The sequence below is a fragment of the Lissotriton vulgaris genome, chromosome 4_1 (assembly GCF_964263255.1).
Source record: "Lissotriton vulgaris chromosome 4_1, aLisVul1.2, whole genome shotgun sequence".
NCBI lineage: Eukaryota > Metazoa > Chordata > Amphibia > Caudata > Salamandridae > Lissotriton > Lissotriton vulgaris.
Window position 1 is genome coordinate 1,093,687,872 of NC_141691.1, and position 24,376 is coordinate 1,093,712,247.

Genomic DNA, 24,376 nt, shown 5'->3' on the forward strand with positions numbered 1-24,376 from the left:
CCGCCCACTCTCCCTTTTCTCTATGTATGCTGCAGCATGCAGCAGCATATACAGAGAAAATTACCCAGGTCGAGGCGCAGCCTCACCAATCACAATGCTGTCATTGCAGCGTTGTGATTGGCAGATGAGAGGGAGGGGGTTGCCTTTCATGATGACGAGTAGAGCTGCAGACGGAATTTGAAAACAAAGGACCGGACGGCGGAAAGCTGAGGTGGTGCAGGAAGGTACGTTTTTAAAACATTTTTTTTGACCTTTACTCTAAAACTGCCCTTTGCGGTGGGTTCATGGTCTTTATCTCCAGTTCTTTCCATACACATTTTTGAGGCTTTCTTTATTAACCCATTTCTGCCGGTGCCTGGTGCCAGCCGCTGGCACTGGGCCTGGAGCCCGGACCCTGTGCCAGGATCAGACTCTGGGCCTTCTGCCGTCTGGAGCCCCTGATTAGAAAGGTGGCTTAAATCAAGCTGATTGATTTGTTTGGGGGCGAGGTGGGGACGGAGGTGTAGGGGGGGGCTCAGGGGGTGCGCACCATCTTGACATCAGATCAGCACAGTGCAATTTCTTAACTTTATTTCCAGTGGCGGCTAGTGACATTTGAAAGTGGGGGGGGCGTAAAAGTTATGAATGAGTGGTTGATCGGCAACCGAGTGCTTCAGTGCGTTGGAAGACTGGGTCAGTGTGTGTAATGTAGTGCTGTATTCCTATTTGTGACGGGAGGAAATAACTGCTGTAATTGTGTGTACACATCTCTGTACCATAACGTAGGCTGAGGAAAGCATTTTTTTTATGGGCCAGGGGACGCCATGACAACGCCAGTTTGAGCAGGAAGAGCTCCGCATTAAAGCGCTAATTACAATTACACTTATGAATTATAACACTTTAAACCTGAGATGAAGAGAGATAGTCCGTAAGTGCAGTTTGTGTCTGGATCAAGATGTTTGTATTTGCAACAATAACTTGCTGGATGTTTAGAGACAATTTTATACTATTAAAGTAAGACATCTGCACACAGCGATTTATTACTGGATATTTGTAATTCCAAATAAACGCCCCACTTTCACAACTAGCATTCTGGTTGTACAATGAAAATCAAAGCACTACACCGCCCATTTTCACCATTCCCTGTGGTCTCTCTTTTCAACTAACAGCCCGCCAGCAAGAGCTAATTAGGAAATAGGTTTTCAAGGCCTAAAGAAATGAGCGCTCGTTAGACAGCTGGTGCAGTTCAAGGGGAGAGTGCTCCAAAGTTCGGGAATCAGTATAGACTGGAAGAGAGTGAGACGCCTAAAACAAAACGTTTCAATTTATCTCTCAATCTTACCAGCGAAAGTGTTTCCTAAGCAGCCTGTTGGCTGGAAAAGCAACTTCACTTAAAACTCACGAGGGTCCAGTGACGTACACACACATTTCGCCATCCGCAGCTGAACAACTGCTGACCGAAGCCAGCACACACAAAATGGCAAATAAAATGTAACATCCCGTGGGAGTATGAGCGGTGGTGGCGGCCTGGAGTGTAATGGTATTATTTATAGAGCGCACACTACAGATGAAACTGCCTTTAGGCGCTGTATCAATACTACAAATATTAAATATATCTGTTTAAATCCGAACTACAGAAGACATAACAACAATTATACAGTTCTAAACGGGTTCTGTGTGTCGTACTAACTAATCCTGTAGATGGCAAATAAATATAAAAAATTTACCTTGGCTTCCCGCGCTGACTCCCGACTCGAGTCCCGTCCCGAGACTGCAGACTCCCGCCATCCTGGATTTAGAATGACGCCGCTGCGTCTGACGTGGGCTCTCGTCGTCACTGAAGGCTGCAGGCAGCCTCCCTCCCCTCCATGGCAGCCGGCGCTGATTGGTTCGGCCGGCTGCCCTAACCTCGTCATTTTCCCTAGTCTGCATCCTGCAGAACGGAGAGTGGGAGGTGGCTTGGGGGGAGCGGCTTGCCCACTGTTGCTAATACTGTCTGTTTGGACAGCCTCTCAGGCTGTCCAAACAGTCAGTATTAACAACATTGGTCAAGCCACTCCCCCAAGCCACTCCCCCCTGCCCTGAGGCTCGAGTAACAACAGGAAGTTCTGTTCTGCTGACTGCTTTCTCGCCGTGCGAGAAGGGCAGGCAGAAACAAATGGTAGTTATAAATAAATAACTACCATTTGTTTCTGCCTTCTTCTCGCACGGCGAGAAAGCAGGGGGGGCGGCGCCCAAACGCCCCCATGGTAGAACTGCCGCTGTTTATTTCCTTGGCCTGACCCCCCAGTCTGCCTATGTCATACAAGATGCTCTCTGGCCCGGAAGTGATTTCTGTAAGTGGAGGAGCGCAGGGTTTTCAACGTGCTTCAAGCTGACGCTCAGTTTTTAAAACATGGAAACTTAGGCAAGGAGAGGTGTATGGGGGCCCCCCAGGTCTCCCCATCTTCAATGAATGAGTGAATGAATAAGGACACTTGCGGCTGCTTCAGCAAGGAGCGCAAACTACGGTGCGGACCTCAGACAGCGCAGAACAAACCTCATTCTTGTAGCGCTACCGTAACCGGTTAAATATGCACTGCCACCCCTGGCCTTGGATAACAGGTGCACATTACAAGCCAGGGCCATGGCTCCTGTCTGTCGGAGGCTGCTTTCAGGCAATGACTGTGCACAATATAATTGCAACAGGTTTCTGATAGCACTATCATATCAGAGATGTCACTCACGGACTGCCTGCATGCGTAGTGTGCACAAAAATATTACATCACGGGCCTTGGATAGGAGTCTATTTGCAGGTGCATTGTACAAAATCATTGAACTTGAGCAGGAGAGGTCACCCTCCCCCCCTCCTCGCCCCCCTCACAAGGCCTGCTCGATAATGCTGGAGACAGGGTTGAGGAGGACGGCGAAGGCTCCTTCCACAGGCGCTGGAGAGAAAGTAAAGAAAAAAACCTGGACTTTGACATCTAGTCATGAATGGGCATTAGAAACATGGCATGTCTGTGAAATATCTAAACTTGTGTTTCTGAATGCTTGGTGTGCTGTTTGACAATACTTCTATGCTGCTCCATCAGCAGTTGTGATGGGTCATGGAACAGAACATTGTGCTGTCAGGGTTATAGGAAACGAGACAGGGCATTGTAATGTCAGAGGGTGATAGGTTATGGAGACAGGGCATTCTGAATGGGTCATGGAACAGAATATTGTGATGTCAGAGGGTTATGGGTCGTGGAACAGACCATAGTAGTGTCGAAGTTATAGTAAACGAAACACAGTATTGTGATATCAGAGGGTTATGGTCATGTGAACAGAACATGGGATGCCAGGGTAATAGCAAATGCCAAAGGGCATTGCGTTGTTACAGGGTGGTGAGTCATGATGTGAAGAGAACATTGTGATGTCCAAGAAAGATGGGTGTGAGAAGTTGGCCTGATATATGATGTCTCCAATTCTAGGGGCACCTTGTATCAGTCCAAACAATCCCTTATGGTGTCTGGTTGTAAATCAACCTTATAGACAAGCTATCCTAAGGGTAGCATGGACTAAGCAGCCTTAAAGGCTTAACTCAAGAGGTCGTGTTAAGCAAGCTGTTTTAACAATCACAATCCTGTAATATCAAATGAAAGGACACCACACAAGTTATATATTATAAAAATATATGTATTTATTACTAGAATAATCCTCTGTACCCTTTATGAGTGCAGAGGCACAAGCGTTTAAACAAAAGCACAGTTAAACATACAAAGTTGCACAATTATGGATGAGGGCGGATGGCCACTCAAACCATATACTAAAATAGTGGTATAAGAACTACCAATTGAACAGTGATTAGGCCTAGGGCCTAGGGAATCGCTGGGACCAATCGGGACTAGCAATGCTGAAGTCGGGAAAAGCCAGCGGGAATCGGGTGCAGCGCTTAAAGCACACACACGCACCAATGCAAAGTCAATGGTGCGTAAAAGTTACAAAGTTACTGTTTTAGGAACCTTCCGACTGACCTAGAAGGATGAAACTTTAGACACATATACTAGAGGTGTGTACCAGTGTAGGAACACCGGCGTTGCTGAGTTACCTCACCCACAGGAAGCGGGTGCACAGGTGCAAAGTAGTGTTGGGTTTCGTCACGCAGGTCGATGGTGCCTGAAGATGAAGATGCTGCAGGCGTCGTGAAGAGAAGTGTCCGGTGTGATCCAAGGGTGGATCAAAGATATAGATGATCTGAAAGCAGAGGGGACAGAGTCTGGGTCACTCAGCAGTGACCAGGGTGAAACCAGGAAGGAACCAGGCAATGTCGGGCGCAATCAGGTCGATGTTGAGTAGCTTCTCTCTGCTGCCACGTGGACTCTGGGGCACCGAGGATGTCCAGGAGTGGATCACGAGCTGTCCCACGTAGGCTCTCGCTGTCGGCAGTGTCGGCTTCCTGATTGGAGCCAACAACTCTTGGCAAGCGCAACCCACGCAGGATTCAAATATCGCTTAGTACTCGGACCAGGAAGGTCAGAGTGGGTGCTCCTTTTCAGAGGAGAGAGGGCCAGTCCAGAGCAACTGGACTGGCAAGTCAAATTCAAAGGTTCATCGGTACTGGGGCCACAAGCCAATGGGCAAGTGACCAGACCAACGCGTTGAGCCAAAAAGTGCAGAAGGGCCCCACGCAGCACTCGGTGAGTGTAGAGGGGTGAGCTTCAGTGCAGAAGTGGCTCAGGGCTAGCGCTTCTCAAACCCCAATGCACAGCTTCAAGAGAGCCTCGGAAGCTGCACGGTCAGCGCCTCGTGGTCTTTCCAATATGGCCGGCCCCACGCTCCAGGTCGCCTCCACGGGTCTCAGCTTTGCAGGGACTGTGGATCGGGCTGTTAAAAGGCAGGAACGCTGGGTCTTGTTGCACTCTGTCACTCGAGTTCCGGCAAGAACTGCAACAAAGCAAATGTTGAGGTGCTGGATGGTGCCTGTTTGCATAGGGTGGTCACTCCTTGACCACAAGGGAGATTCTTCAGTCTTCTACGTCGAGTAGGATGTCAATGGGTCCAGAGTTTCATTTCATAAGTTTCAGTCAGGATAATCTGAATGCTTGGGCATTGCTCCCACTCTTATACCAATCTGGTGGGCTGGATTACATGCTAGGTCCCTCCTATGGGTGGGACCCAGGAAGGGGGTGGATACACCCCTTTCCCTTTGTCCAGGGTCGCACTGGGACTGGGGCTGGTGAGCCCCAGAACCGGTTTGACCGGATTATGCAAGGGGAAGCCTTGTGCTCCCCAGGCAGTGTCTGGTTTCTTTCAAACCTCCCTGCTACAATCCACTATCTCCTGTCTGGGGTAGTGTGACACCTCCCCGCAACAGGAAACCCTTTGTCCAGGCCTCCTCTGCCAAGTTTCAGTCAGCATTAGGAGGTCAGACTCGTGTCTGTGGCAGAAGCGTCCATTTTGTGATGCTGAGGCTCTTTTAAAATCAACCGCCATCAATTCTCCCTCTAGAGGGGTGGAATGCTATCCCTGTCTACAGGACTGTCGAGGGGATAGTATTCCAAATCGTATGACACCTTACACGACATGTTTTGATAAAGCCAAACCAAAGTTAACATATAACCGCGATGGATTATAATGCACTTAATAGTATATGGTATGGCATTATCCCGGAACAGCTAAGGGAATTGGTCCCGACAGCTGCAGACAGGCTCAGCTCATGCTAGAGCCCCATCTCACATAAAACCAAGCACTCTGCCTCCAGGTTTGTTAAGGCCTGCCATAGGAGTGACTTATAGGTTTATATGTGTCCAGATATAGGTTTAGATATAGGTATACTATATCTAAGCAAGGGGTGATTACACCACCTTGCCCCAGCTGAGTGATCAGCCAGTTGTGTCGATTTAAGTACCAGCCAGGGTTGGCAAAAGATATGCTGCAGCCCCGGGTAGGCCTTGTTGGCACCTATGCCCTGAGCACCTATAGTGCATGGTACAGGGGCTGACAAGGTGTCCAGTTCCAATTGGGTTATGTACCTATAGTACATGCATGTGAATTTAGAGAGAGAACAGCAGGCTGTGGGTCTGATTAGCAGGCCCACAGCCACATTAAGTCGAAAACCAGTGAAGCAAAAAGCAAAAATTTGGGGTGACCATAGGATACCAGACCCTACTCTCCTACAATGAGTCATGTAACAGAACATTGTGGTGTCAGGGTTATAGGAAACAAGACAGATATTGTGATGTCAGAGGGTTATGAGTCATGTGAACTTAACATTGTGTTTTTGGGGTTATGGGAAACAAGACAATGCCTTGTGATGTCAGAGGGTTATGGCACTCTGGTTTAGATGGTTTACTGTGGCTCATTTTATCAATCTTGTTTAGGAATGAGCATTGTTTTTATTCTGCAAGTAAGATTTTGCTAAACCTTTAATTTTCGAAGTGCAGTGCGTGCCTGTGGTGTTTGTGTGTTTGCATGTGTGTGTGTGAGAGAGAGAGAGTGTGGAGAGAGAAATTTTTTATTTTTTCTGCGATATGTATGCTCCATCACGGTAGGGGTTCTGGTGACAAAGTACACGAAGACAGCTTTTTGTATTTGTTATACTGCATGTTTATTTCAGGTGCTATTCGCTGTAATAATGTACGTGTCTTCCGCATAATAATGTTTATTGAAAACAGTATGTGAAACACTGGACAGTGCGGTTTGGTTACAATTAGTAAAAATACCAACATGTTCAGTTATGTTAGTCACAAGGTGCAGTTTTTCTGAATACTTTGAGAAAACCATCTGTAGAAGATGCAGCATTTTAGGCAGGCCTTTGTCACTGAGCACTTGAAATGTTGTTCTTATGGGGGGCAGTAAAACCACAGAAGACAGGATGCCTAATCTGACAGCGCCAATGTGCAGGTCAGGCGCAGCACTTTGTTCAGCCACTCATTGTTATTAACATTGGCGAGGTGAAAGTGGACATTTGCAAATTAGTCAAGAGGGTTTTTATGTGACTTCAAATTTGCTTGAAAATGCACCAGTTGTCCACTCTTTTATCATAATTTTCTCGGGGGATGTTCGGGCTCGCTCGCTACGCTCACTTGCTATGGTGCAGTATGACAATCATTTTATGCCACACCAGTTTCAAATGTCACCAGCCGCCACTGCCTTTTAAACTATATATTGATTACTAGTCTCCATTCAAAGACTAGAGGTATATCTGAAACAAATAGGAATGCCATAGAACTTTTCGGACCTTAATCATTCATTATGCATAATAATTGGCGAATGAAACTATTTTTTATTTTAAAAAATTGTGTTGTATGTACTGCAAAATAATTTTTTATGAACTCTAAGAAAATTTCGAAAACTAGAAGCTGTGGAAGGTGTTCTCCTGTTCAAGGAATAGACAAACTTGGTTTTAAATGTAATTAATTTCGTATTAGAAATTGTATTTATTTGTACGTCGATACACTGTCGCGCCTGTAAATAATTCAAATATTTTCTTTGTATAGAAAACCGTCCTGAAGAAGGTGTTACATTGATAAAATCACCAAAACGCTGCCTCAACTATCTGGTTTTTCTGTATATTAAATGTATTAAATGTATTTTGTTTTTAAATTGTGGAGGCTAATCCTTCCTTTTTATATAGAATAAAAACTGATGTTTATTTAAGTAATTTTTGTTTCCTTTTGAATTGTTTAAATCCGTGTGGGCTCTACAGACATACTTGCATTTGTATTGTTTCTTTTCTTTAATCTAGAGGTATTTTATGCTGCAAAATGATATAAGTGACATTGCGTGTCTAGTGGAGGGACTGTGGTTGTTTTGTAACTTCTTGTGATGCTACATCTTGTAGGTGCCTCACATGTTCCTATTATTCCCGGGGGCCCATAAATCCTAGAACCAGTTCTGCCCAACACACAAGAGTAGGCCTGGGTGGAGTTTGTGGCGTTCTACTCAGTGGAATTCTGCGAACTGCAGCAAAAACTCAGCCATGCTCCGTGGAGTTCTTTCAGTGGCGGAGCTCAGCCATGCTCCGTGGAGTTCCTTCAGTGGCGAAGTCTATTAAGTTGTTTGGCTCGCACTTACTTTAATCGCAGGGAGCATGCCCCACGCTGTAAATTCAGGCGAATGGCACACCGCGTCACGCAAGAGGGCCCTGCTGCTTTCAACTGCTCTAGTAGACATTCTACTCGAGCAGCAGCTTACTCAACACGAGCAGCAGATTTCTCAAAGTGAGCCGTTGCGACCCACCGTGATAGCCCGTGTTGAGAAATCTCGCTGGGAGGTGTAGTGTTTGGCTTTCTCTTTCGAGCACTCGCCATCTTAACATTGGCGAGCCGTGCAAGAGAAAAACCTCCGCTCTTAGGGTAACCAGATTCCCAAAACAAACAAAGAAACGAGACAGGTCATAAACATAGAAGTAGGACTACAGTTTACACTGGTGACTGGCTGTATCTCAGTACAGGCAGTGACCTCTGACTTCAGTGAGCATGGTCATGCTGGCGGTTCGGACACGCTGTTGCCTCGATGGCTGGCATGATCACATTCTTGCTGCGTTGTAGAAAGTGAAGGGAAATCCAGAGAGTAAATATCTCTCCTTAAAGGATTTTCCTTCCCACAACAATCTCATCTGGATTGACATCACGCCGTAGCATCTCCAGTAGCGAGAAGTGAGCATGCGCATTTCTTTTTAACACCAGTGTGTACTCAGCCACTACTCAAAAACTGGGACACTTCTGTGCTCATCCCTGCCACTGTCCAAAAACGAGACATTTACTCAGTTTGGAGGAAAGTGTCAGGACACGGGGACACTTTACGAAAAACCGGGCCCATCTGGGGAAAACCAGGACGTCTGGTCACACTAGCTCTGCGTCATTTGATGAAATTTTGCAGAACTCTGAAGTCCGGCAGAGTAGGCAAAACTCAGCAATCTTCGCCGCTGGATTGCAATTCATCCTCCACCCCCACAGAAGAGGGCTTAAACCTATGGATTCTTTTCAAGGTTACATTGTAACCTATTCGCAGTGTTGGATTGGGATTAAAAATTGGCCCGGGCACTGCAAAAAAAAAAAACATCGGCCACATCTGCATAATGTCTTTGCTCAAATCACAGCTTCGGCGTAATTTTATTGAAAAAAAAGGGGGTGTGTAAAAAAACGAAATGCACGCATTAGTTTACACTGGTGAAACACACCTGAAAACAGGGGAGGCCACTTCTGCTCATGCCCCCAGCCCTGCTCATCCCCTCTGACACCCACTGGGCCGCTGGCTGTATTCGAACAATAGAGAATCCCACCACTGCCCCAAAAAAAGCAGCCCACAGCTGGAACTCAGACATCGGCCCCTCGAATATCCCCGTTACCAATTCGGCGCAGCCTATCCGGTGGTGCTAAAAGGTGAAAGTTTAGTAGTCAACTTCGGGTTAGTATTCTATTCATATATGAACATATTGTCTGGCTAAGAAGTAATGGCAACACTCTAGATTCGAAGATAAAAGAGAATATGTACGAACGCGTGTAGTTTGAAACACTTTTCAAACACTAACAGATCCGCCCGCTGTTTCCTCTGTCGGTGAGAGGTGAGCATGTAGCGCATCGAGTCCCACGGCCATGCTGTGCGAGGGACACACCACTGATGGGCATTGCCTCCCACTTCCTTCCCTCAGAAATACCTACCCCCGCAGGGGTTGAGGGCGGAGCCTCGGGGTGTCTCTCTGGGAGGTCAGGTGTTGGGAAAAAAACGCCCCCGCCCCGAACACACCTGCTGTCCCATAAATGCTCTGCAGGCAGCGAGTGGGGCATTTGAATTGTGATCGCCATATCACATACATACAACATCGAAGGCACTGAGCTTCAATCTCTCCGACACGCAGTCCTGCCCGACAGCCAAGAATTCCGGTAGAGCCAGCTGAGAGCTGTCTCCTTCAGGGCGGAACAAAGCAGAAGTTAGCGATGGAGCAGGACAGGAGCTCCAGCGAGGAGCACCCCGCCGTCGGTCACGGACCGCCCAGCCTGGACATTGTCACCTTCAAGTGGCACCATGTGCAGGAGCCCTACATCATCGCTCTCTGGATACTGGTGGCCAGTCTGGGAAAGATCGGTGAGTGCGATAATGGACAAAAGTGGATGCGCAGTAACAATGATGTATATACACCTATTCAGTCCCACCCATCACCACACTTTTGTAGTTACAGCTGCTCCCACACTATTGGTGCTTGTCCCGTGAGACCTGGAATATTTCATTCAGTTCAAGGTGAAGGGAGACGCAATAAGCCCGGGCAGCAGGTTCGACTGCAACCCATGTTCATGGTTGAGAGGGATCATTTCTACCGCAAGCTTCAATCTATAATATATTTGCGAGTTTATACGGCTATTCGTAGGACGAAACGTTTCATAGGAATTAAAGGGTTTGCTTTTCAACGTGTACGGTTTTGCAGATGTGCTTGTTTCAAACTCGAATACACACAAGCATACAAGTACCATAAACTGATGGTCATTCCATACAAAGCTTATACCTGGATGCATGCGTTTTCCATTCCTTGTTCGAGGCACTTTGTAAACACTTTACAAGATCGTCGTTAAAGTGTTTGAAATTAGCTTACTAATACAACGCCACATGCACACATGTTAGCACAAAGAGGATATGGCCTAACGGCCAGATTTGTCGACTTTGGAGCTGGGGAACCAGGTTCGAGCCTCGTCGTGGGTTCAGCATCCTGTGATTCTGGCCAAATCATTTAATCATCCTGTGCCTACCAAAAAATCAGAATAATGAACGTGTTCTTGTGTAAGGTAACTGGTGCTCATGTAGGACGGCAATACCTTCGGGTCGAGATCAGCTATATAAATCCCCCAAAAACGATAAGCACTTGCTGGGATTTCATTGCGCACCTCCTCTCTTACTTTGAACCAAACTATACTCTTCTGTGTCTGAAAAAGACAAGAAAACTATGTCGTGTGTCCCTGTTGTAGAAACGCTTAAAACAACTCTCCAGTACCATGCCTTTGAAATGTAGGGATTGCAGATCTTACATGAAAGCAAACAGAACAATAAATTGCACATCCCAAACTTTTAATCACACAAAATCGCGCCCAAGACTGTTAAAAATCTGATTATCGTTATTCAAGAATGTTTTTGGAAGAATATTTGGCCTTCTTGGTGCAAAAGCATTTGATAAAAGTCTTCCACTATCGTCATGTTTCCTTAAATATCGAATGTTAGATAGGCAGCTATGAATAATGGGGGCGTATTACTCTTGCATTTATCCATACAAGAGTAATATGCTACTAAAAATAAAGAACCGCAATATCCTGGAAATAGCAAACACTATTAGGGAATGCAAGAATAAGTAAAACAGTGAAGTATGAACAGAAACCAAATTGCTAACATGGATTGCCTTAACAATCTTAACATTGATTATTAAGAAATCGATCCGTGTTTTTGTTTGTAGATGTACAGGGTCTAATAGCGACCCGTTTCAATGTCTATCTATACTACTATAATAAAGGAAGAACTTTGCACCTTTGAGGCGGGTAAATTCGGGAACCACAGCGCCAATCTACACACCCGATACATCATTGTAATCGTCAGGGTGTGCAGATGGACATAGGCTATATAAATAAAAAAAAATATATGTTATTTAAAAAATTGACGATAAAAAAAAGTAGTCCCTTGCAAGTAGCGCCGGCCGCGACCTGCGTGGTGACATCAGGAGCGCGGGGAGGAGCGGAGTGCAGGAGCGGAAGAGGAGCAGCGGACATGGCGCTGGGGAGGAGCAGTGATGAACGGCGGAATGGCGGTGAGGACCGGCGGACAGGGGGGAGGAGCGGTAAGCGGCAAGGAGCGGTGAAATGAGGAGCGCGGGGGAGGAGCGGCGGCTGAGGTAAGGCTCCGGGCAGGCGGGGATCGGGGCAGGCGGGGGACGGGGCGGGCAGGGGCCCGAGCTGCTTGACAATGTCAGGGCGGGCGGGGGGCCAGGCTGCTGCACAATGTCGGGGCAGGCGAGGGTACGGGAAGCCTCATTGCTCGTGCGGGACGGGGCGGGCAGGGGCCTGAGCTGCTTGACAATGTCAGGGCGGGCGGGGGGCCGGGCTGCTGCACAATGTCGGGGCGGGCGGGGGTCCGGGAAGCCTGATTGCTCCCGGAAAAGGTCGGGACGGGCTGCTAGTATTTAATACCTATCGGTCCTCAGAACTAGAACTAGAGGGGCCCGGCTCACTTAAAGCCCTGGAGCCATATTATGTATGCACTGCATTTTCCTGTGTTGTGCTGGGCGCAGCAATCCAGGAAAATGAACCTCATTTTGGTGAATGTGCTGTCCAGATGGCAGCTGTGAACTCCCGCTGACCTGGGGGCAGAGCATTCAGGTGAAAAACGGAGCAGCTGTTTTGAAGCCACTCCGTGTTTTCACAACACGCCTGCACTTTTAACTCTTTCGCTGCGGCAGCTATTCCGCCGCAGCGCTAACGGTCGCGGGGGGGGGCGCTGGTGAGCTCCGCGGGTGACAGAACCGTTCCGTCACAGCTCGCGGGTGAGCTGTGCTCATGACGGAACGGTTCCGTCACGGCCCCGCCCGCTCAATTAATCGCGCCGCGCACGCGCGGCGGCCGGGCCGTGACGGAACCGTTCCGTCACCAGCACAGCTCACCCGTGAGCCGTGACGGAACGGTTCCGTCAATAGCCTGGAAGGGGTTAAAGGGGATTAGAAATCCCCATGCAGCTGTGTGCAGTCAGGGACTGCAACCACCTGCAAGTGGATGTCTGTGGGGTCTATGGGACTCCCTTTCCCCCTGCCAGAGGGCTGCAATCAGGGAGTGCACTGACAGTGTGCCACCTTTTTGGAGGTGCACTGTCAGCGCGCCTCCTGAGAGCTTCTTTGCCTCTGCGCACATGTGGGTGCAGAGGCAAAGGGATTACCTCATTTGCATGGTGCCACACCCCAGGTAAATGAGGGAACGCCCTCTTGAGGAAGCGCTGGCACTGTTTGTGGGGTATGCTCTCTGGGGCACTTTGGCATTACACAAGGGGACAACACGCAAGTGTCGGTGGCCCCTTCTTTAATACCAAAGTGCCCAGGGGGCGCGCAAAGCAGGCTCAAATACCCATTGGCACCTGATGTAATACAGCCTTTGGAGAGCATACCCCACTTTTAAAAGTCACAGGTGGTACTATCAAGGGGACTGGCCCATCGAGAAAATGATTTGTTGCACATTTGTTTTGCTTGACCTAGTCCCCTGCAAGACATTTTCTGCTCAAACCAGTCATCAACAGCAAAAAAAAAATACGTTTCCTGTTGCCTGATTTTTTTTACATGTTATATAGTTTATGGTTAATTGTGTGAACTAAGTAAATTACTTGAGGGTAAAAGAACATTTTGCAATGGTCTGAGTGACCCAAAACCCAGTATGAGGTTACTCTGTGTTCCTCAGAACCTGGGTTAATTTCAAAACATGAAAAATAATGATTCTGACGAATCGAATTTACGTAAGTACAACAAGTTTCAAGTAGTCTGTGATAATGGATCAACCAATCGAACATTGTGCTTTCAAAGAGCAGGACATACATAAAGAAATTTAACATATACAAAATAGACACTCAAAACGATTAGTTATGTTCATATGTGAATTTTTATATGCTCAGAAAGTTAGTTTTCAATCAAGAAGCAGCAAAATTCGATAAGGAGCACAGTGTAAGGAAAGTAATTTTGCAAAAGAGGTTTGCATGAAGAGCAGAAGAAATCTCAATGAGAACGAATCTTCATTTATTTGTAATACATTATTATCCACACAAAAGTCTGCAAATACTTGAGTCAATCCATTAGCACAGTCCAGTAATTTCACAGTAGCTCATAGATGTGGTACAGTCAGAAGTGACATTTATGTTTCGACCCCAAATTAGTGTGTGGCCTAAAATCATTCAGTAGGATCTTGCTCAAGACATTGTGAAGAGGCACCCTAATGCAGGAGTCGAATAATTCATCTTGCAGTGAGTGAGCTCAATCTTTTTTAAAGCGGGGGAAAATAGGTGTATTTCGAGGTGCCTCTGTGTCTGAAATGTATAAGGCAGACTCCTGGACAGGTCCTTTTTTCTTTATGCTTCTTTCTAATCTTCAAGTAGGTGAGGATGAGGATCTAAACGTTGTTCAAAGTATCATCTTCTGTTTCTGCACATTGAACATTATTTTGAGAATATGTTTAAGTTTCATGTGTGTACGTAGTATTCTCTCACTGTTTATGTTCAGTTAATATTTTTACAGTTGCAGGCCAGTTTTAGGTTGACACACCTTCATAAAGTAAGGAAGGGGACGAGGCAGCAGCAGTCTTCATGGACAACATTTATGGGTCACCAGGGGTCGCGGTTGGGACTCTTAACTTGCCCCTTGATACCCCTGGCAATGCCTCTGTGATCCCTGGCCTGAGAGGTGGCAAAATCAATGACAAGAACACAGAGGTGTCTCGCATTATTAGTTAGGCTCTAACCTTTTTTTCAGCTCATTTTTATTACATAAATAGTGAATAATAGTTTATGTTTCTCTATTAGTGTAATACTAAGTAGAGAAAATAAATCTAGACCTTCATTCAAGGCCGGACCGGGAACCAAAACCGGCCCTGGCTAAGTGCCCGGCCCCCCCCCCCCCGCTCCCCCCCTGGGGGGGGGGGGGATGTGGGGGTTGGGGGTGCCGCCGAGCTCTTTGCCAGGGTCCGTTTTCGGACGATTTTGTTACATGGCCGATTTTGCAGCTATGCTGCAAAAACGGCCATGAAACAAAATCGGCCCCAGCGGCCCAAAACCGTCCCCCACTCGTGCGGGGCACCGGGGGATTGCCCGGTGCCCGCTATGGCCAGTCCGGGCCTGCCTTCATTGGCATTTTAGATAAGAAAAATAAAATGGTTTTAATGTATTTTATGTGTGCATGTGGGTGAGAGTGAGTTTGTATGAGAGAGCGTGTATATGTGTGAGCATGTATGTTTGTATATGGGATGAAATGAACGATTACAATGATTTTATAAAGTGGACAATTACCCTTAGGTGTCTTAGCACTAAAAGCAGAACAACAGAGCCAGTCTGACGCTAAAAGGCAATTGACTCTAACATGGATCATGGATGTGAGTGTGTGTCAAAATTAGTGAGTAACTGTAAGTGAGTCAGAGTGCGAACGAGTGAGAGAGCGCAAATGAGCGATTCAGGGTGAAAGTGAGTGCATGAGTGTAGGTTAAAATGAATGAGTGCAAGTTAGTGCTAATGATAGAATGAGTGTGAATAAGTGAATGTAGGCGAACATGTGGTGTTATGCTTGCAGCTCTGCTTTTGGACTTGGCTTGCTTCTTGGCTGATAGAAACACCCTTGATAAAATGTTGGCACTAGAATATTGGCGGTAGTACTTGCATATGGGACACCCTCAGCAAAATGCTACTGCTGGCACTCTGTAGAAACATTTTGGCATGGAGCACCCATGAAAAAACAGACAGCATTGGCCTCCTGGAGGCAATTCTTGGCATAGTTGCCACTTGTGGCAAATTGCTTGTAATGGCACATTGGAGGTAATTCTTGGCATGTGGGAAGCCAACTGTGGCAAGGACAAGGGGCCATCCATGACATATTACACATAACCGTTAACATAAGGGACCCCCATAGTGCAAGAGAAGCATTATTAGGAAACCTCTGGCAGTGGCTTATTGTATTTAATGTATGGGCAAGAGGGGCCACATGGCAAAATGCAGGTCCTACCAATAGAGGTAATTTTTGACATAAGGGGGACCCATAGAACATCTTAAAAGCATAATTGGGTGAACTCATGGGTACTGTCAGATTTCAGTAGCTTGGCACACTATAAAAGGAGTTGAACATTTAGTCAGTGTTTTTTGAGGGCCTTTGGGCTGTTGAAGACTCGCCATGTTGTAGAACCAATAAACCTTCTTGATGTGTTATACAACGCTTCCTGGCTAAAGTTGGGCATAATAAACTAGGTTCTAAAAGCAGAATATACAGTACAAAATGGCATAAAGTGCTTAGTGGACTGTATAGACACTGTTGCACCGGCAGCAGGGTAATGATGCTAACCAATTCCCAGCAAAGCGAAAAGCCTCCAAGAAGTGAATCGTGTTTACTCAAAGGCGAGTTAAATAAAATCTATGCTCTTGTGCCTTTATCCATGATAGATAGGATTCCATGACTTCGCGAGTTGTCAATGTAATAAATTAATGGACAGTTACCATATCCAGAACTTTCTCAAGTCTCATCTTATCTCTATGGGCATAATATGTGTCCTTTACCAAGGCCTTCATGCGTGAGCTAATCTCACTAGTCTTCTCAAAGAACTGTGTTAATCCTAGATCTTGAAGACAGTTTTTTATCTACTTAATCCATGGGATAGCTATCATTTTAGTCTGCTGCAGGCAATCCTTCACTATTGCCTGAGTGAAACTTAGCTCCGTGGTTTACCAAATTTGAAATCACTCAAAAAATGTATTTGCATACCTTGCACAGCTAAGCCCCAGTTAAGTTTCCACTTGTTAGTATATGCTTGTTAAAGTAAATAGACCATTGTAAGTATGTTACACTTGTCAAACTGAACCAATCGTTTCACGTTTTATCAGTGCCACAAGTTGATCAGCACTTATTTTACAGCTTTTAGAAATCATGTGCTCATTTCTTATCCTATTTGGGATGCAGCTACTCATTATTACCTTCAAATATGGGCTGTCTCGCATAATCTTGCTTGCTCTTCCACTACCAAGATATTTCAGCTTTGTGCAGAAGTATCAAAATCAATTACACCGCAACAAAAAATGGTTTCCAAAATTGTGAAATTATGTTTTTTATTTACCAGTCCCAATCCCGAAATGTTGAAGAGTTGTTATAAATTGTTTTTTTATAGCTCTGGAATTTCGAGAGAATTAGATTTGGCCATTTTTAGACCTGGCATCCCTCTGACTTTTTGCCTTCAGCCATCCTGTTTTTGCTGACCAGGGGCTAGATGTAGGTAAATCAGATTTACCGATTCATAAACACCGAATTTTACCGATTCGGTATTCATTAAACAGTAAATCTGATGTAGGTAATTATTCGGTAACAAATACCGAATCGGTAGGATTCGGTATTTACAGATTCGGTAATTACCGAATCGGTATTTGCCATTGATTCCTATGGGCTTTGAAGCCCATAGGAATCAATGGCAAATACCGATTCGGTAATTACCGAATTGGTAAAAATACCGAATTGCCAAGGGGGACAGGTTGTCACTTTGACACCCTGTTGCACCCCTGTTTCTGGCTTGTGTGCCATGTGACACACATACATGCCCTTAGGGCATGTCTGTGTGCCACATGGCACAGGTGTACATGCAGGAATTCGTTATTTACCATGCAATAGTATTACATGGTAAATAACGAATTCTTAGGGGCCTGTGGTACTGTTTACTGTGCCACTTACATATTGATTTACAGAATCCGTAAATTTACTGATTTGGTATTTTACCTATTCTGTAAATTTACCGAATCGGTAAATTTAACGATTCTGTAAATCAAAGGCCCCCTACATTACAAAACCCAAATACTGGTCGGTAACGGCCGAAATCGGCCGTTACCGACTGGTATTTGGTCTCCTACGTCTGGCCCTTTGTTTTTGCTGGCCTTAGGATTCTGCGCTCTTTACAACTGCTGACCAGGGCTAAAGCACTTGTGAGGACGAGGGGGGAGATGGCAAGGGCTACAATGACAAAATGGGCTCCCTGGGTAGCAAGGATGCCCAATGGAACCCGAGGAAAATTGCTCCAGTGATCACAGAGGTTAATATGGTATGAGGTGTCAAAATATAGCCCGATATGCAGAGTGTGTACTGTGGTATCACGGGAATGAGACTTTCAAGGGAGGTGCACTGTGAATAACGTTCAGTGCAGCCGGAGGAGAAATTACTTCAGTAATCATCAAACTTTTATGAGCCGTCGGGAAATCAATCAGTCCAATTGATACATACGTGTATGTGATACATACACGTATGTATCACAGGAACGATCCTCACAAGGGAGTCACGCTATCAGGCACGTAAAACGCTCTGCCGGTCTGAAAATTACTTGGGTATGCTTGCATCACCCCCACCCTGCCGGTGTAGCCCTTGCACACGCTATCCTTCATCTTGGTGCAGCTATTGCGCACCCTGGTGCACCCTTTGAGACTCTCATGTAGGATTGATCCTCTTACTAAGAACCCTGGCATCTCTAGTTCTACGCCTCTACCGTGCCACCAGATCACGTACCAGCTACTGCTAAAACTAACATGTGTAATTCCATCCTGATGATGACCTGACACAACGCAGGTCAAAAAATCGTCAACAAAATCCAGCAGAACCACTATCTAACATTATCTTTACAATTGTGAATGGGACTGCAGTCCCTGCGATCATGTTACTATCATTTGAAGATGTCCGCTTGGGATTAAAGGATTCAAGGTATACGGCAAGTGCTTTTTAGCATTCAAGGGGTACAATTACATGATCACAACTGTGATGAAAATTCTATTAAAATATAAAGATATGTCACATTTTGATTACAGCTGTGTGTCGAAGCCACATAACAGTTCTGCTAAAATATGCATTACAATACATTATGCAAATGTTAAAACATATGCTGGCACATGCATCAAGCATTTTACCGGTCGCAAACGGGCCGATTCGCAGAATCGGCTCGTTTGCGGCTGATAAAATGCCATTTCCGATGCATCAAACCCAAAACCCGTTCTCAATATAGGGAATAGCAAATTTTGCAATTACCTAAATTGCGAATGCTTTTGGGGAATCGCAAATTGTGATTTCCTATTTGGGATGAATCAAAGCCTTTCCTAAATGCGACTTTGCATTTATGAAACGCTGCAGTCGATGGTAATTTGCTAAAACTTTGAAAAATGCCCAAAAGGGTATTTTTCAAAGTGCCATTTGTCGCACACATATGGTCTTAGGGCATATGTGTGGGCCACATAAGCATACATGCCACATTTGGGGGTGCTGCAAGGTGGCCTTTAAGGCCCCCTGGCACCCTTCAAATTACATTAGCAATTTGCGAGTACCTTATGGTACTCACAAATTGTGCTTGCAATTTCCCATTCATTCCTAGCGGCCTATAGGCCCATAGGAATGAATGGGAAGCCATTCCTTATTTGTGACTCGTAATTTGCAAGTCACAAATAAGGAATATGTAGGAATCGCTATTTTTATAGAGATTCCTACATGCATATGGTTTTGCGAGTCCTTACTTGCGATTCCTTAATAATCGAAATTAAGGACTCGCAAAATCCGACCTTGATGCATGTGCCAGATGGTATGCATACATGACAGATATCACAAGGCATCACAGGTTGCCCACTTTCATAGGGACCCCAAACCCTTGTCTTGTTCTCAATGTATTTTGTTGAAACATAAACAGTGGCGTCTTTGGACTATGCAGGCTACAGGGAAACAGTTGTTAAGTCTAATGTTAACATTACACAGACTGAACGAGATGCTTAAGTTAAACCTAAGTTAAAGGCCCCACAATTATGGGATAAATGACAGTACACGTGGACTGACATTTTAAATAGAACCCATACTGTTTAGAATCTCATCAACATTACACAATAGAAGAAGGTGATTAAGTCAAAGAAACCTGCAACCTTATTGAGGGATAAGTTACCAGTCCCTGATTATGGAAGATGAAATTACCTCCGCCATTATTTAGTGTGGCTACCTGTTACCTGTTTTGCAACTCCCTCAAAATCATTCAGCCCATTGGAAACTGTGTCAAGCAGATGTATCCACTTACATTCTTGCATGTTTAGGATATTGGTGATAGCACCCCCTCCTGGGGTTAATGGTAATCCTCCCTACTATGAGCCTGTCAAGACTCTCCAGCAGGTGGCTCAGTATGAACCCTGAACTTTGCATCATATCCTACTACTCCACGCTTCTGCTCTCCATGTCACAGTGGGAGAGTACTGTTCTCTCTCCTCGCTCTGACACCCAGACGCTGCTACTCCTTCTTTCTCCCTCCCTCATTTCTCCCTCGTTCCCTCTCTGCACCCCTCTTTCACGCCAGGGCCTTTCTCTCCCCTCCTAACCAGCTATGCCTCCTTAACTCTGCCCTTGAAAAGGATGGTAGTGGGTAAGGTCAGGGCCACTGTAATTATGCGATTCTACTGCCATGGCGATTTTCGCATAATTTTGTATTTCCCGCATTTGCCACGTCATCCATCATCTGCAGATTGTAATAAAAACACATTTTTATGTTTCAAACGGATGAAAAGTTACAAAAACTATAGCGACTCGGATTTCTGCGCTTGCACCAAAATGCTTTTCTCTAGATTTGACTGGCATTTTTAAGTTACTTATTGCTGTATTTGGGTGTTCAATTGTAATTAAGAAAGTGCACCCTATTCCTAAACACTATTGCCATGTGCACAAATATTGTAGAAAACCTATGATAAAATGTGCCGAATGATGCTGCATAATTTGCCTTTTCTTGCTGCATAATTTGTGCAACCCTGCCACGTAATGTTATCCTCTTCTGTCACACAATTACAGTGGCCCTGGATAAGGTGTAAAGCCAACGGTAGGTGCAGTAGGCTTTCATGGGTTCGCCGAAAAAGTCATCCCAGGTTTCATAAATTTAAAATACATAAATTAAATAAATAAACAAACAATGAGGGCGACTAAAAATATGTGCACTGGCTGCAGAATTGGATGAGTTGGGCAAGAACAGCCACAATCCAATGTAATGGAGCCCTTCAATAGACAATATTTAATTTTGCTGTTGCACCACCAATTTTTACACTAATGTACACCAGTGAACTGTAACATAAGCAGAAGCCAGGAGGACAATGTCAGGCTCTCCATTTACGAAGTGAATGAATGAATGAAGCAGTACTTGTATGGCGCTATCTACCCGGAGGCTTCGTAGCGCTTGTGACAGAAATTTAATTAGCAAGGGCACAGGGCAGGTCAACAGAATGTAGTATACAAGTGTGTTTTTAAAGTTTTCCTAAAGGAGAGATGGTTTAAAGTTTCCCGCAGAGGCAGAGGGAGGATGTTCCATAGCCTTGCCGCAGTGTGTGAGAAGGAGCGGCCACCCCATCGAGCCTTCTTGACTCTGATGGGAGTAGCCAACTGAGAGGAGCTGGACCGAAGAGAACGAGATGGAGCATAGGGAGTGACCAGGGACTGAAGAATTGCAGGGCCGGTGCGATGGAAGGCCTTGTGTAAAATACACATGGCCTTAAATTGTATTCTTCCAGCTATAGGAAGCCAGTGAAGTTCCCTCAAAGCATTCCTCGCTGACTGCCAACGGGGAAGGTTATAGAGTAGACGGGCTGCACTGTTTTGGGCGACTTGGAGCCTGTGGATGGTATAGGCAGGAGCTCCCATATAGAGGACATTCCCGTAGTCCAGGCGAGATAGTATAAGGGCCTGGATCAGGATCCTCCTTGCCTGAAATGGGAGCAGAGGGAGCACCCTCCGTAGCATCCTCATCAACCCAAAACAGGTAGCCGCAGTCTTCGTAGCTTGTACCGAAAAGTTCAGGTCGGTATCAAGCCAAATCCCTAGGCTTTTTATTTGAGGTTTGGGCGTAGGGGGTGGGCCTAAACAAGGAGGCCAGGAGGATGCAAAACCCGAGGGAGAGGAATTGCCCAGCAAGATGACGTCTGTCTTCTCCCCGTTGAGTTTTAAACATGAGGATTGCATCCATCTGGAAACCGCCTCCAGACAGGATCCTAAGGTGCTGGACGATCCCTCCTGGTGGTCTAAGGAGACCACCAGTTGGGTATCGTCTGCGTAGGTGACAATACGCACACCAAAGGGATGGACTATCCTGTCTAGGGGCTCCATGTAGACATTAAACAGAGTGGGGCTCAGGGAGGAGCCCTGAGGAACCCCACATCTGAGAGGGTGTTTAGGGGATGTCACCTCGCCCTCGAAGACCTGAAAGAAGCGGTCAGCCAGGAAGGATGTCAGCCATTCTAAGGCTGCGCCCGACACACCCATGTCCGCCAGGCGTTGTAAAAGCGTGACATGGTTGACTGTGTCGAACGCAGCACTTAGATCTAATAAGATAATGGCGACCTTTCCACCCTGGTCCAACACAGTTCTAGCTTCCTCCGTTACCGCTAGGAGAGCGGTTTCGGTTCCATGTCGAGGGCGGAACCCTGTTTGGGAGGCACGCAGGAGCCCATTTGATTCCAAATGGCTCATCAAGATGTTGTTCACGTGCCTCTCCAATAGTTTGCTTAGCCAAGGGAGCAAAGAGATAGGGCGATAGTTCGCCAGATTGTCCCGGTCCAGGTTGGGCTTCTTCAACAGAGCCCTCACCATTGCGCACTTCCATGACGGGGGTACGGATTTTGTGGTGATGGAGGTGTTGAGGACGTCCAGTATGACCGGGCGGATTATGTCCACTACCTTCAGAAGGGACCAGAGGAGCCAACACATTTTTATTGTTTTATTTATTACAATTTTTCGTTATGCTAGACAGCAGTCACACTTTTCTACAACATAACTTTAACACATTGGCATTGCCAATATCTCTTGCTAAACACTTAAAAGGTCCCAAAGGCAAGACCTATTGGCTATGCCAATGCTTGTTTGGTGTTAATTGCCCAGCGTCACGAGTGGCTCGGCTTGTGTTATTTAGCCGGTACTTCCAGTCTTTCTTCCGTTGTGAGCCCCTTCTTGTAACAAACTCCCCAGCGGTCTGCATATCCTTACTTTTCATGCATGTTTAAATGGCTATTTTTGCCTTGCTGGAGGTAGTATTAACATCCCAGGAAATGCAGTCATATGTTCAGTGAACCGCACTCGTCTCCAAGGTCTCGCCGATCTGAACATATTTAAATGCACTGGTCTCTAAAACCATGATGACTTGAACATGTCATTGGAAATTAGTCTATTGTTTATTCTATGCTTTGCAACGTGTGTATATAAATAAGGCCCTCGTCTCTAAAGTATTGCAGATTTGATTATGTTTCTGTAAATTGCACAAAGGTATATATCAAACATAAATGTCTCTTGTGGGCGAGGCCGTGTTCTTTCCAGGTCCAACATGAAATTACCAATATTAATAACAAAGCGCTGCTCAATCCTAATGCTACAATGCTTAGCCTTCTGCCTCGAAGCAATGTAGCAGCCATTCAAGGCACTGCCTGTTCAGTGTATAGACACTAATGCGCAGGTGGCCTTGTTTTATGATGGACGCTATCTTCTTGGGATAACAACCGACGGCAACACACGGCGTGCGCCCAATTGGTATTTACTAATTGCTTACACTGGCTATAATATAGTGTTCTTTTGGATTTGTCGTTTTTAGTTGGGGTCGTTTGTCTCATTTTTTTACATGACTTGCATCATTCCGGTTTCCTCTGCTTTTCGCGATAGTTACCTTTTCCAGATGGTTGCTACCAGCACATCGCTCATGTGATTTTTCTATCTTTACAGGTGGTTAACATGGCACCTCTCTTTTGGAATATCAGCTTCTCGAATAGTCTACATTCATACAGCTATGGTTGTTACAAGTGTGCCTTGAGTTAATACAAAAAGAACAATTGATGGACAGAATGCAGAACAATGTCATACATTCCCCCAGTACAGAGATCTGGGCCTAAATCCATCGTTTTTTTGCTCCCCATGTCATTCCAGTTTGGATCCAGCCATATGCAAATTCTTCTTGACCCTGCCCCCAATAGGAACAGTCCAGCCCGAACTGCCAGGCCAGGTCCTCCTTGGACTGGAAACAAGCATCCTAGGACCGGTTACGGGTTTTCAGCCCTCATCAGCCAGGATAGCTTGACTCCAGTGGCATGGAGAGCACAGAACCATGTCTGGGCATACCCTTGCTCACTGTGCCCCTGGGCACAGGGTCAAGACTGATTTGCATATGGCTGGGTCCAAACTAGGTTGGCGTAGTGGGCAAAAGAACGATGGCTTTAACCCAGATCTTTTGACTGGGGTAGAATGTTTGCATTGTCAGCATTCCGTCCATCATTTGTTTGCTGTAACTCTTGAGTTAATACAACACAACTTAGTGATCCTGTTTTTTAGGAAGCTCACTACATGTTGTAGGAACCACTATGCACTTTCTGGGAACTCTCCTAAAAACAAAAACCTTTTTGAGCGTCACTCTGTTATTCTACCTCTATTGGTATGAAAAGCTGGTCTTTTTTTAATAAGGTGATGGTTTCATTTTCTCTCCTATAAAATGTGTGTGTTTTTTTTTAATATAACTGAACTTGCTCGTTATATTTCACAGCGTCCTTGCGGACATAACTTCAGTACTTTGTTTACTGATTTAAATTTGGTTTTCTTATGATTTAATCTTTCACTCTTCTGCATATTTACCGTGTTGCATAATTTTGCACAGTGTGGCCATGTTTGTGATGCGATGGATACTGGATAAATGTCATCACTACTGAATGTTCCTTAACAAGT

The 24,376-nt window shown here is 45.7% G+C and overlaps 1 protein-coding gene across 4 annotated transcripts in view; it reads left to right on the plus strand.

Moving 5' to 3' along the window:
- SLC9A3 (solute carrier family 9 member A3) overlaps positions 1-24,376 on the plus strand; it is a 1,201,500-nt gene that overhangs the window by 100,597 nt on the left and 1,076,527 nt on the right. The window contains exon 1 of one of the 4 annotated variants that reach the window (XM_086965317.1): positions 9,730-10,032. The exons of the other annotated variants lie outside the window; for them this stretch is intronic. Coding sequence (XP_086821443.1) covers positions 9,885-10,032 — 148 coding nt within the window. The 5' untranslated portion in view covers positions 9,730-9,884. Of the gene's footprint in view, positions 1-9,729; positions 10,033-24,376 lie in introns of those variants that run through there. 4 annotated transcript variants of the gene reach the window in all.